This window comes from Cryptomeria japonica, chromosome 5 (assembly GCF_030272615.1).
Source record: "Cryptomeria japonica chromosome 5, Sugi_1.0, whole genome shotgun sequence".
In the NCBI taxonomy this organism is placed as follows: domain Eukaryota; kingdom Viridiplantae; phylum Streptophyta; class Pinopsida; order Cupressales; family Cupressaceae; genus Cryptomeria; species Cryptomeria japonica.
In genome coordinates this window covers 548,889,333-548,902,922 of record NC_081409.1, presented here as the reverse complement: position 1 = coordinate 548,902,922, position 13,590 = coordinate 548,889,333, and the positions used below count along the sequence as shown (strand labels likewise).

Below are 13,590 nucleotides of genomic sequence, written 5' to 3'. Positions count from 1 at the left end.
GAAAGATGTTATCTTTGTACCAGGTATCAAAAGGAATTTGGTCTCTATTTCAGGACTAGCTGATCAAGGATATCGTGTCACCTTCCATTAAGATAAAGTTCTACTCTGGCCTAAAAACTTTAACATAAAGAATGCTATTCCTATAGGATCTAGAGATGGTAGTTTATACAAATTATGTAATACTCAAAAACAAACACTAAATCATTAAGTATCAAACTCTAATGAAATTTGGCATAGAAGATTCGGAAATCTTCGATTTAGTGCCCTACCTTCTATAGGAAAACTTACCACAGGATTACCCAATCTAAGATCTGATCATGTTGGAACTTGTAAAGGATGTGCTCTAGGGAAGAACTCAAAAGGGTCCTTTCCCTCAAGTGAACACAAATCAAAAGTTGTACTAGAAGTTGTCCACACTGATTTGTGTGGTCCAATGTCATTACCATCACTAGGGGGATTCTTGTATTACGTGATATTTGTTGATGATTACTCTAGGGAAACTTGGATCTTTTTCATAAAACTCAAAGAATCAAATGAAGTGTTATTGAAATTTCAAGAATTTAAGGCCCTAGTGGAAAATCAAACTGGAAAGAAAATAAAGACTCTAAGATCAGATAATGGGGGTGAATATATCTCTGAAAATTTTATAGAATTCCGCATTTCTGTTGGGATTAAGAGGGAGTGTACTGTACCTTATAATCCTCAACAAAATGGAGTTGCAGAAAGAAAAACAAAACCATCATCGAAGTTGCTAAAGCCATGATGCATGATCAAAATCTACATATCTCATTTTGGGCTAAAGCCTCAAATACAGCTATGTACATTCAAAACAGATGCCCTCATTCAATCCTAGAGAATATAACACCTGAAGAAGCCTTTACAGAAAATAAACCAGATTTAAGCCATCTAAGAATCTTTGGTTGCCACGTGTATATTCACGTTCCTAAATAAAAGAGAACCAAACTAGAACCCTCCAGGAAGAAAGGCATATTTGTTGGCTACAGTGAAACCACTAAAGGATACAGAGTCTATATTCCAGGACGAAGATCTATTGAAATCAGTAGAGATGTCAAATTTGAAGAAGATGCTGCTTATAAACTATCTCTAAGTGCAGAAGATGATCTAACCACAGAATCAGATGAAAATCCTACAATTGAAAATCAGAGGGAGAATAGCATAGAAAATCATGAACTTCAATCACCTAATTTCGAGAATGCTGAAAATCCTAACAACAAGAAAAGACCACTATGGGCAAGAAAGATGATTGAAGAAAATAATGTGGGACTCGATGAAATCTTCAAAGAGAATAAGAAAACAAGAAGTCAATCATGCTATGTTGCACTCATGACCGAACTTACAAAATCTGAACCATCAAATATTGAAGAGGCTTTAACATGTCAAGCTTGGAAAGATGCAATGATTGAGGAATACCAATCTATCTTAAAAAATGATGTCTAGGACATTGTACCTAGACCAAAAGACAAATCAGTTGTCTCATCAAAGTGGTTATTCAAAATCAAATATGCACCAGATGGTAGTATTGAAAAACACAAAGCGAGATTCGTTGCCAGGGGGTTCTCTCAAAAGGCTGGAATTCATTACGAAGAGACATTTGCTCCAGTTGCCCGATATACTTCTATAAGAACCATCATTGCCATTGCAGCTTCCAAAGGGTGGAAGATACACCAAATGGACGTGAAGACTACATTTTTGAATGGTGTTATTGAGGAAGAAGTATATATAGAACAATCTGAAGGCTTTACTACACATGATAGAAATCTCTATGTATGTAGACTAAAAATAGATCTCTACGGCCTTAAGCAAGCTCCCAGGGGATGGTAAGGAAGGATAGAAAGTTATCTCTCCAAACTAGGATATTCCAAAAATGAAGCAGACTCTAACATATACTTCAAAATATCGGATGGTGACATGTTAATACTTGTTCTCTATGTTGATGACTTGTTGATAACAGGAGAAGATCACCTCATTGCAAAATGCAAACAAGATCTTGTGGCTGAATTCGATATGAAGGATCTCGGTCTACTGCACTATTTTCTGGGCCTAGAAGTATGGCAAAAAGAGAATTATATTTTCCTAAATCAAGGAAAATACACCACTGATATCTTGACCAGATTTGGTATGATAGATTGTAAGCCTCTATCCATTCCAATGGAAACAAATCTTCATAAGCTCAAAAGTGAAGCAGCAGATTCAGAACCTATAGATCCTACATACTATAGACAAATTATTGGATCTCGTATGTACTTGGTAAACACTCGCCCTGATATTTGTTACGCTACCAATGTGTTAAGTCATTTCATGTGCGAACCTAAGAAGATTCACCTAATAGCTGCTAAGCATATTCTGAGATACTTGCATGGCACTATTGGACTTGGCCTGAAGTATAAAAATGTTGAGATACAACTCCAATGGTATTCTAATTCCGACTGGGAGGGAAGTTCCATTGATTGTAAAAGTACAACGAGGTGTTGCTTTAGTCTTGGATCAGCTATGATATCCTGGTTTAGCAGAAAACAGTCAGCAGTTGCTCAGAGTTCCACTGAAGCCAAATATATGGCTGCCTCCATGGGAGCACGTGAGGCAGTATGGTTAAAGAAATTGCTAGTTGGACTATTTGGGAAGCCCCTAAACCCCACTGTGATTCACTGTGATAATCAAAGTTGCATCAAACTTTCTGAAAATCCATTTTTTCATAATCGATCCAAGCATATAGAAATCCCATACCATTACATAAGAGATATGGTAGACAAAGATGTCATCAAATTGACCTACATCAGCACTGAAGAGCAAAGTGCCAACATATTCACCAAACCTCTTGCAAAGTTGAAGTGGAGTACTTTAGAGGTAAACTTGGTATGACTAAATTATAATGGAAATTTCTGATATTAATCTTAATCATATGTAATTGATATATTCATGAATATCTTGAATGCAATATTGCATGTATGTGTTATGTCATGGAAGGTGACGATCTTTCATGTGATGTAAGTGTAAGATCGCTATTGTAAGGTGACGACTTTCACAATAGCCTAATCTGTTATCAAGATTGACTACATTAAGTTGCTGTCCCAGAATGTGCCGGAAATCTTGATACTAAATTTGCTATGATGAGTTATTGAATTGTTATCATTAAATGATTGTTCCGAAATATGTCGGAAATTATGATAACAATCATATCATGATTGACTACATTAATTTGTTGTCCCGGAATGTGCCAGATATCATGATACTAAAATTATTTCACTTGTGATAATGACAATGTTACAATTATCACTAGAATCAAGGTTGTAATCTGATAAGACTTCAAGTAGTTGTTGTCCCAGAGTTCTGGATATCAGATAATCCATATCTCTCTGAGATATGAAATATTTCACTAGTAAGTGTTACTGAGTAAATGATCATGTCAAATGAATGTGTATATCTAAAATGTTGTTCCTTAAAACTTAATTATGAAATTCAATCCTCTTTTGCTAAGAGGGAGTGTTAAGGATACAGCTTCATTCCGATTGAAGCAAGTAATATATAACGACATTGAACAAAGGGTCATGTCCCTGTAGGGTCATGACTCTACGTGGCATAAGCCACGCAGAAGTCATGCCCCTACGTGGACATGACTCTTCATCCTTTTATTTATAGGCATCAACACTTGCTGTGAACTAAAACCAATAACCATGGCAGTTTCACGAACCAGCAAGCTGTCGATATTATCATAGAAGATTAACAGTTAGAGTTATATATATATATACACACATCGGAGGTAAAACATATTCATTGCAGTGATCTTCTTAAAGTCTATCCTCACTACATATTACCAGACTATTGTATTCTCTATCTCTGATCTAAATTCCTTAACCACTTTTTGGAGTTAAAAGGCTTAATAAATTAATGAAGTGATTTTAAAGGGGAGTTTCCAGAAAGTTCCCTAAAAAGTGTATAAAAAGGGGGATGGAGAGCTGATTTGGTATGTTTAGTTTATTATTTCTAATATTTCTCTCTAAGAAAACCCTGCATAGTTCATAGAGTTAGATTTGGTTCTGCTAGAGCTTTGTGAGAACAAAAACGCTTCCAAGGAACACCTTCTCTGTTGATGAAAAGTCCAATCTGAAGGATTACTCAATGATCACAGTTGGGCTTCATTGTGAAAGATTTCCATTGTATTTACAGTTTTGAAGGAGCAGATTAAAAGAATTATTTGTCGGTTCATTTCCTTTATTTTTTGGCCATATAGCCTAGGGAGTGGCATGAGTATAGAGGAAGGTGGTGCTTGGGGTTTGAAGAGGTTTCCATTGTCCTTTGGATGATTTTAGGGTCTGCACTACCATTTCTATCTATTTCATGACCTTTGAAGAAATTATTGAAGATTGGTGGCAAAACAAGAAGTGTGAATTAGCTGATTTTAATACTAGTTCAATCTATATTTCATTGTTGCATTTTCTATATGTTTGAAATACATTTGTAAAACTATTTTATGAACTAGGTTGTTCATACTTTTGAGAAATATTGTATTATCAAATCAGAAATTAAATCTGAAATACTTTAGACTTGCGGGTTTCTATATATTGTCAATTTCCTGAATTGTTTAATTGCTGCAAGCATTTATATTTTCTGCACTTTCTATATCATTCAAAATAATTGCAAAACTCAAACCAAAAACAAAACAAAAAAATTAAGGCAAAACAGGGTAGCATATTACAACTTATCTGTGGCAGTCCTTGTACACTAAACAAGTTGTCCAATGTATGAAACAAGACAATCCTTCACTGTAACTTCAACTATGAAGATGTAGAGATCTGCAATAGGTGATATGTATTTTGTAGATTCTATGATCACGATTAATCAGTGGTCTATTACTTGGTTAGACTTATAGATTGGTGGGTGTTTGGGAGTAGCAACCCCAACAGGTTAAGGGGCAACACCACCAAGCCTAAATGAAGACCATCAAAACCACACAGACTTAATTATTTTTGTAAATCTTAGATGGGCGCGTCATAAACCAAACAGGCATTGAAAGGTTGTAAACTTAAGAAAGAAAAACACTAAAATGTTCTTATGCATGTTAGGTGGCAGCTAGCTGTCCCTAGGACAAATGGGGGATGTTTGGACATCGCCTGGCCATCCCAGGGACAGCAAACCATCCCCTAAAAACGTTTCAGTACTGAGGACATTTCCAATTGTTTTGCAAAATAGGGGAGTGGGCATAGGCACTTCCTACCTGTTCTCACATCCCTGAAATGTCCCTGATGAGGGACAATGTCATATTTCACAGGGGAGGTGTTCCCAGGGAGCATAACTTTGAAACATTCAAGATGATTAACAAGAATGTGCCAGCATTTGCAAATATCAGATATCACTTACGGAAGGACTATAATAATAAACAAAAAAAAATTGTGAAAATGGATGTAATGCTGGTAAAAGCTGAGATACAAAGAATTCGTGGAGAGAAGGAACATTTCTCATTCCAGTTTTCCAAGGTGCACCTGACATTGGTGTCTACATTGAAGGCAGATTTATGGAGGAAAACCTAAATATGTTCAGTATTAAAATCAAAAGTTACAATGCAGGTCTGCCAGGATAAACACATCTAAAAAATTCAAAGATTGCTTAAGCATCACCTCAGATAGAATATTGAGGAATATTGAATTCCGGGTGAGGGTCAAACTGCCAAAAATAATAGTGCCATCAAAGAAAATCATAGACGCATCATTGTAGTGGCTAGCTAGTGGAAGATGCTAAAGAGATTGAGCATGTATGCAACACATGTCAAAGAAAAGAAAACTGCCTCAAAATTAGAATTTCGTAAAAGAAGAAAACTTGTCCTTTGGAAATTAAGAATGCTTTGGATACAGCAACTGTAGAGGCTATTAAAGGGAATACTACAGTAATAAAAAATAGGGAAGACTAAGATGATGAGTGTAAAAATCTCAAGGGACCGAGTGCTATAGAGAGATGGATCATAACCCTAAGGATGTATCAAGACCCATACAAAACTCCACCTTGGAAGATACTGTACAGATAATACTACAGCCTAGTGCACCAACAATACCTGAGAGATATGGTGCACCAAAGCTAACACAAGAAAGGTGTTTCATTCGAACCAATCAAAAACACAAGGTCTTCACCTACACATAGATAAACCACCTATTTAGAAAAAACAAATGAACACTTGGTGGGAAAGATGAGCTTATATAGTATATACAAAAGCCTCAATGCCTTTTGTCAGCATAACTAAAGAGAAGAAAATGGATTTTAATATGATACAGCTCTTCACAAAGATTCTTTCAAGTAGCCAGAAGAATAATTGGCAACATCACTGATCAGGAGATAGGGAAACTAGTAGAAGTGTGCCTCAGATCAACCTTTTCCATGATTAAAAGTGAGAATTTTAAAAAGACATAAAGCACAGCATTTGGATTTCCCCTCTCCCTAGACAATTTTTTTCATGGAAAACATTGAGAAGAAAGAACTAAGCTAATCTCTTTGAGGCAAAAGATGGAAAAAGATTTGTTGAGGGCACAAACAACTGTTGACAGCATTGTTTCAAAACTCACCACTTGGCAAAATTTGGCAGACCCAAATATTGGCTCGACTTGGCAACCCACCAAAAACTCAGGAAAACTTGGCAAATTGTAAAAAAATACTTAAATAAATTAACTTATCAAAATTTGAAAGCATTCACCAAAACTCGGTCAGGTGAGTTAATGGGCTAATTATACAGCAAACCAAATACTCACAAGTTAGGCGAGTACTAGAGATTTTTGAAACCATGGTTGGCAGCATGGAAGATGAACTTTGAGGAAAGTTTTGAACCTTAATGAAAAATTGCCACACATCAATTTATGATGAAGAAAGGTAGCTTTCCTTTCTTGGAAATGCTCATATCAAAGAAATTGGACGGATCTCTGACACCAAGTTTAAACAAAGAAAAAACTTACAAACTTGTACCTCAAGCTGGCTCACATTGCCTCCCCTCTGATAAAATGTTTGTATTGGACATCTTGGCAACTAGAGCAGATGAGGAACACTTAGATAACCAATTGGGACGCCTCAGAAAGGTCTGCACAAATACAAAGAGGAGGAGAAACAAATTCAAGAAGAAATTAAAAGTGTGAACAAACGGGATGCCACATATCAAAGAACAAAAACAAAGGGGCAAGGAAAGACATAGGTGGCCAAGCTTCCATATATAACATGTGTAACATACAATTGGGCTAGAATGATAGAGAAGGGCCTTGAAGTTATCTTTACTACACTTGAGATCCTTAGAGACGTGTTGGACAGAAGAAGAACCTGCAAGATGCAATGCTATATAAAGGATATACAAATGTTCTGTAATTTATCCTAGAGATATACTTGACAGAAAATACTGCAGAATTTATTTTAACCATGGTAGTATTCCTTGAAACTTCAAATTGCAATGATATTACGGCATGTAGGGGACAGTGCATTAGAATGAGTATTTGAACTTGCAACCTATAAGAAACCAGAAAGAATAGAAACAAGGCACATGACACAGAATTTTAACCTGGAGACTTCAATCTAAGGGAAACAAACAGAATTTGGCAATCCACAGCTTCCTCTTCTTCCTCTTGCAATGGGACATTAGAAAGAGCTCTGTGGAGCAGTGATTCCTCAACTCTCTTTTGCTTCTAATCTTCCTAATTATGTTATACAGAGATTACAAGGAGCACAAAGTAGACATCAGCTATTAACAACTGAATACTCACCATTACCCATATGTTCATCAGTTCAGTTATTTATCATGCCTTGTAATTAAGCGTGTCCTCCTATAGAAAATTTAGGAGCATCATTATGAGTATTAGACGATTCCCAAATGACTCAAAATTGTAAGAGATGTTGCTTCCTGTCATTACTCTATCTGTTCAATTCTTTTTGTGTCAAACCAACACTTCCATCAAGGCACAACTGCCAAGTAGCTGATAAAATCACTACAACACATTTGCAATTTCTGTGCAACAAACACAAATGCCAGATAATTATCCAAACCACAATAGCACATTCAGAGAATCAGAACCTCAAGACGCAAATAAAACCACCATTGACAACAACATGATGTCACACTATTGTATCTAGCAATATTACCACTCTATGCAAAAACTATTTTGTCTACATGTCTGATTGTTATGTTTTCTTGGATTCCAGTGGAATTTGATGTTTTTTGTATATCCTCGCAGAACATACATCCTTCTTTTCTTGGTGACTTCTGTTACCACAAGACTTGGGTTTTACAAAATGTGGAAGCAGCTACCTCTTGACATTTATTACCACCATTGACAACAGCGTGATGTCACACTATTGTATCTAGCAATATTTACCACCATAGTTGAACTACTTGCCATGGCCAAAAAAAAAGTCAATAAATGAGTACACATAAGAAACAAGCTGAGTCTACATATATTTAATTCATTTAAATGCAAATTGGGTACAAAACGGCATCCTCATCTGGACTGTTGATGGCTGGTAGCCTGATAGTCTAAAGCAAAATTAAAATAGCAAATTGTTTTTGTAGAACTAAAAGTAAATACAACATCAAAACAGTTACATCTTTCTCTTCCAAACTCTAGTAAAAACCAGGGGAGAGGTAGAACTAGAGGGTCTAGTCCTAGGAGTCCATTGTGGTTGCACCTCCTCGCTCGACATGACTGGCTGTGGCTTGACCTTCAACATGGTTGTAACACTAGTTGCCGATGGCACTGGCAATGACTCCTCATCATCATCCTCAACTTCATCAATGTCATCCAGTGTAAATCCAAATCCACCCCCCTCCTCCATAGCTTGCCTCTCCATATCATAGATGTCATCCTAGGTAAACAAAAGAGGTTGCTCTTGCGATGTCCAGTCACTGTAAGGATCTATATCATCCAAATCAATTGGACTAGTTGGTGTTTCCTCTACCTTCCTTGTGAGCAACCGAAGATTATATTGCACAAAAGAAAAGGTCATTGAGGCATTTCTAAGCTAACTTGTTCCTCTTCTTCATGCAAATGGCCTTGAACAAGCTCCAGTTGCACTCACAACTGGATGAATTACAAGGCTAGCATAAGATTATAAGGGCCAGAGATTTGGGGTATGTCCACCCCAACTTCGCCACCAAGCATCTGCAAAATAAAATATTGAAGAGTTCGAAAGCAAAGTGAAAACATGTTTTATTAAATTATCAATTGTTGTAACTTGTAAATTTGAAATTTGTAGCTTGTAAGATACATGTGAAAGACTCCAAATATTATACTTGGGGTTTGAGTGATTCTTCCTCTCTCGTCCAACTCTCAAGAGAATAGCATACTGCTTGCTTCCTTGTAAATTTGGAATTCGGCAACAACAAGGTCTCCCACCTCAAGCTCAAGTATCATCCTCTAATGCATGTAGTGATGCCCTCCATTACCTCTCCATTAGGAACTGAGTAGGAATCCTCGAACTAAAACGAGGGTCGAGGAAGTATCCTGTTGCATGAATGGGTTGTTGGAGCTGACTATTTCACCTCTTATCAATAATCTTCCCATATGGGATCAAATTTGAGGCTATCCCCCTTGTAGTAATTTTGATAGACTCCTTGGCCCTATCCATAGCCTCATAAACATACCCCATTAGGTTTTGATCGCCATCTACCAAGCGGAGAACTCTAACCAAGGCCTCTGACACCCACAATTGAAAAATACGAATCACAAAAAGATTAAGCATTAAAGTTACAAATTAATAATGAGAGACTTGAATCAAAAGAAATTAAATATTCAAGTTTTGAAGTTACCTTGACAATCTCTACAGCTCTTTGTGCAAATAGATTGTCGAAGACTATACATACAACACCCTCTCCTTCAAGCTTCTTTGAAAAAGTTGAGTCTAGCCATGCTTGACTCACAAACATTTGTTTTAAAGTCGTCAATGAACCAAGAATGCTTTGCAACGTTAAGAAAACCGTTGCAAACCTTGTGACACCCGCTCTTACCAACTCTTTCCCTTAATTTGTATTTGGGATGTTACAACTACATGAGTTAGCCGAACAATATCTTACAACCTTCTCATGATGCCAAAGCATGTTACAAATTTACAATAGCTCCCATGTTCAATTTGCATTCATTCTTCCTACAAAAATTGTCATACTTAAGTTTATGCAACTTCTCTTTACACAGCTAACCTCTACTTTAATCTCTCGGGAGGATATTTGCATCAACACAATATAATCTAAGTTACCGATTCGGGTACGGATACGGATATGGAATTGGGTACGGAATCAGCAAAAAAAAACCTTGGGTACAGGTACGTCCATACAGATATATGTGTGTGTGTGTGTGTGTGCGTGCGTGCGCGTGCATGCGTGCGTGTGTTCAAACATCAAAATTATTAAATATAATTATATAAAATATCACTACCATTATTGATTATTACAATGATACAATCCATACAAATATGAAATATACAATGTAACTTTCCATACATAAATCATAAATCCATAATTGCCAATGCCTTTACTTCTCTCTCTAAAGCATTTTTAGATTTTGTTTGAAAGGTTTTTAATGCCTAGAGTCTTAGACAACTGACAACCATGGTATTAGTGTAATTAGGTAATGAAATATCATTTGCATTAAAACCCTTGCAGTACTCCATCACTGATGATGCATATCACTGCAACAGATGTTGCTCAGATCCATACAAATCCACTTTAATAACACAAAAATTGCAGTTGTATATGAATGAACTGAAAAAGATCTGGTATACAATACTAAGGAAAACATTCTAAATTTATAATTGGGTTTATGGAACATTTTCTCCCACAGAGGACCTGTTGTGTGAATCGCACACCCATCCCCGTCTTGGACAGGGACCCCCCCAGTTTGTGCCTTTCTATCTTTGCGGAAGAGGAAGGGGATATGAAGGCTCAAGTTGGTGAGTGATGGAGTCTGGAATGTCATCTTGATCTCCAAATGTCCTGATCCTGAAATTTGGCTAAGTCTGGAATGTCTTGATCCTGAAATTTGACTAAGTCTGGAAAACTAAGGAATCCTCCAAAAACTAGAATTTGCAATATAACTCCTGGAGGTCCGAAACCACTCTCAAACATCCTGAAAGTATATATGGAATATAACTTAAAGTATAAGTCTTTCTCCTTTCTTATACTTAAATGTTATATTCCATAAAATGATCCTTCAGCGAGATCTTGACAAACTCACCCAAGTGCCCAAGCCCGCACTTCTTGAGGAAAAAGCTTAAAATGCCCAATTTCGGACCCAGAAGCCAAAAATGGAAAATGTTTAAATGTTGCAAAAAGCCCCCAGAGGTCCGAATTTCACTTAAGTCCTCCAATTTCGGACCCTGGGGCCGAAATTCAAAGTTGTATAAATTTGCAAAAAGCTGGTCTAGGTCCGAAAATGCCTCCAGTTCGCTAAAAACATCTAAACACTTTGAAAATTTGCGAAAAGGGGCTAAAGGTCCGAAATTTACATTGAGTTTTCGAAAAGGTGTTAAGAGGTCCGAAGTTTTTTTTTTAAAAAAACTTGAAAAGAGTGGCAAAAGGTCCGAAGTTTCTTGTTGCAAATCATGTTAAGTAGTCCGAAAATTCTTTAAAACTCGCCAAAAGCCCTGAAGCCGCGAAATCCCAAGAGCGATGAATGCTCTGAAGTTTGCATAACGCGAAGAGGCGTCCAGGTCCGAAACTCCGTGGTTCTTGTTAAAACGCGAAAATCGCAAAAGGCATTAAAATTCATTCAAACACTCCGAAATTTGCAAAAGAGTGGTTCAAGTCCGAAAATGATAGAGTCCGCCAAAAGCGTTTAATGCTCCGAATTTGCAAACATGTTTAATGGTCCGAAATTTCTTCGATTTTCCAAAAGAGGGCTTAGGGTCCGAAGTTTTCTTTAGAGTTGCAAAAAGTGTTCGATGGTCCGAAAATTACCCTTTGACTTGCAAAACTCCCCAGGCTCCGAAATATCTCCAATCGCAAAAGGCGTCCAATGGTCCGAAGGTCCGAAAACTCCAAAATTGGTGAAAATCGCAAAAACTCCGAAGTTCTGGTAAAAACGCCAAAATCACAAAGGGCGCCCAATGGTCCGAAGGTCGCCCTTAGGGTTAGAAAACGCAGTTTAAAGTTTGCAAAACCCCCCCCATTCTCCAAAATTCACCAGAAAAGGCATGACTATTAGGATTTTAAAATTTGCAGAGGCTCTTCAAACCTCCAGAATCGCGCTATAAGAAGTTTTCAAAACGCCATAAACCCATTCAAAACGCCCAAGACTCCAAAGGTAAAATCACGCAGAAGTAAATCGCCCAAACACTATCAAGACCAAGGATCAGATTTCACATTCGAAGAGAAAGGAGAAGCATTTTCAAGATACATCTCACAAAGAGCTCCTCAAGCCAAGACGTCATAATTAAATTTAATATTTGTTAAATTAATTAATTAATTTTTCAAATTAATTTAATGAAGTGAAATTGGTTGATTGATCGCAGGACGTCATTGGAGAACCGGGAGAAAAAAAACCTGAAACGCAAATCGAAGAAGGATCGCAATCAAGGCCAGGCGCTGAAGACTGGAAAAGAAAGGATGCAAGAGCGCGAGAGCGGGAGAGCAACCAAACATTGGGAATCGTGCCGCTGAACAAAGATGAAGTCCACCACCAGGACCAAAGACCAAAGAACACTCTCAATGCTGCAAAGTTTATGCATTGTCGAGAAAAAGCACAAAGCTGGATTTAAGTCCAGAAATTCAGTTTTAAAACTGAAACTGCTTTATTGTAAATTGCCTGTGGGTCCCGTGCAAGATATTTCTGTGGATAACTATTCCCAACCACCAAGAAGATTGGATAGACCTGAATTAAAGCCAAATAGTGGCAGGTAGTTGAGATAGTTGTTGGTTGAATAACTGAAAATTAATTCGGCATGGGTTAAAGCTGCCAGCTTCTGGAAGGCAAATCAGGACCCTTGGATGCAGTCCATCCTAGCCTTCAATTCAAAATTGTAATATCTATAAAAGGCAGAGGCCTTTCTTTTGTAAAGGGTAAGATGGTTAGATAGTTAGAGATTGTTAAATAGTTAGACTCTGGTGAGAGAGTTAGATTATAGAGTTAGAATAGGTTAGATTTTAGGCAGTAGCATAGAGATGTTGCAGAAATTGTTGTAATAGGCAGCTGAAATCAATATATAGACATTGAATTGGTGTTTATTGTCTTGTTTTCATCCTGTTTGCATGGTTTCTCTCAGCATTTTAGATAGATCTTTCTATTTTGGGTGTGCAGGTATTTGATAGATTCAGGCTCATACCACTGAGGATATACTAATTGTGTATCATTTTGTGTGGTTAATTTGAGCCTTCGATTGTGCTTAGTTCAATTGTAGGTGTCCGTCTGAGCTGCGCCAGAGTTGGGTGCTTAGCCGTGCATCTCCAGTCTGAAAATCTTCCAAGTCCCTTTGAAGATTGCACCGTTCCTGCAAGGTTGTGAGCTATTCTGGCCAAGTAGGAATTGGTTATGTTGAATCTGTCTACCCGCATACCCGTGTTGTTAGTTTTAGATCTCCTAACCCTTTCCTTTTGCTCTTTATTGCGTAATTCGAGAATCACAG

General features: G+C 37.2%; 1 protein-coding gene across 2 annotated transcripts in view; it reads right to left on the bottom strand.

Moving 5' to 3' along the window:
* Positions 1–13,590, bottom strand: part of LOC131063465 (uncharacterized) — a 150,244-nt gene that overhangs the window by 17,087 nt on the left and 119,567 nt on the right. The window contains exon 11 of one of the 2 annotated variants that reach the window (XM_057997285.2): positions 6,964–7,075. The exons of the other annotated variant lie outside the window; for it this stretch is intronic. Within the exon in view, the coding sequence (XP_057853268.2) occupies positions 6,965–7,075 (111 nt within the window). The 3' untranslated portion in view covers position 6,964. The remainder of the gene's footprint in view (positions 1–6,963; positions 7,076–13,590) is intronic. 2 annotated transcript variants of the gene reach the window in all.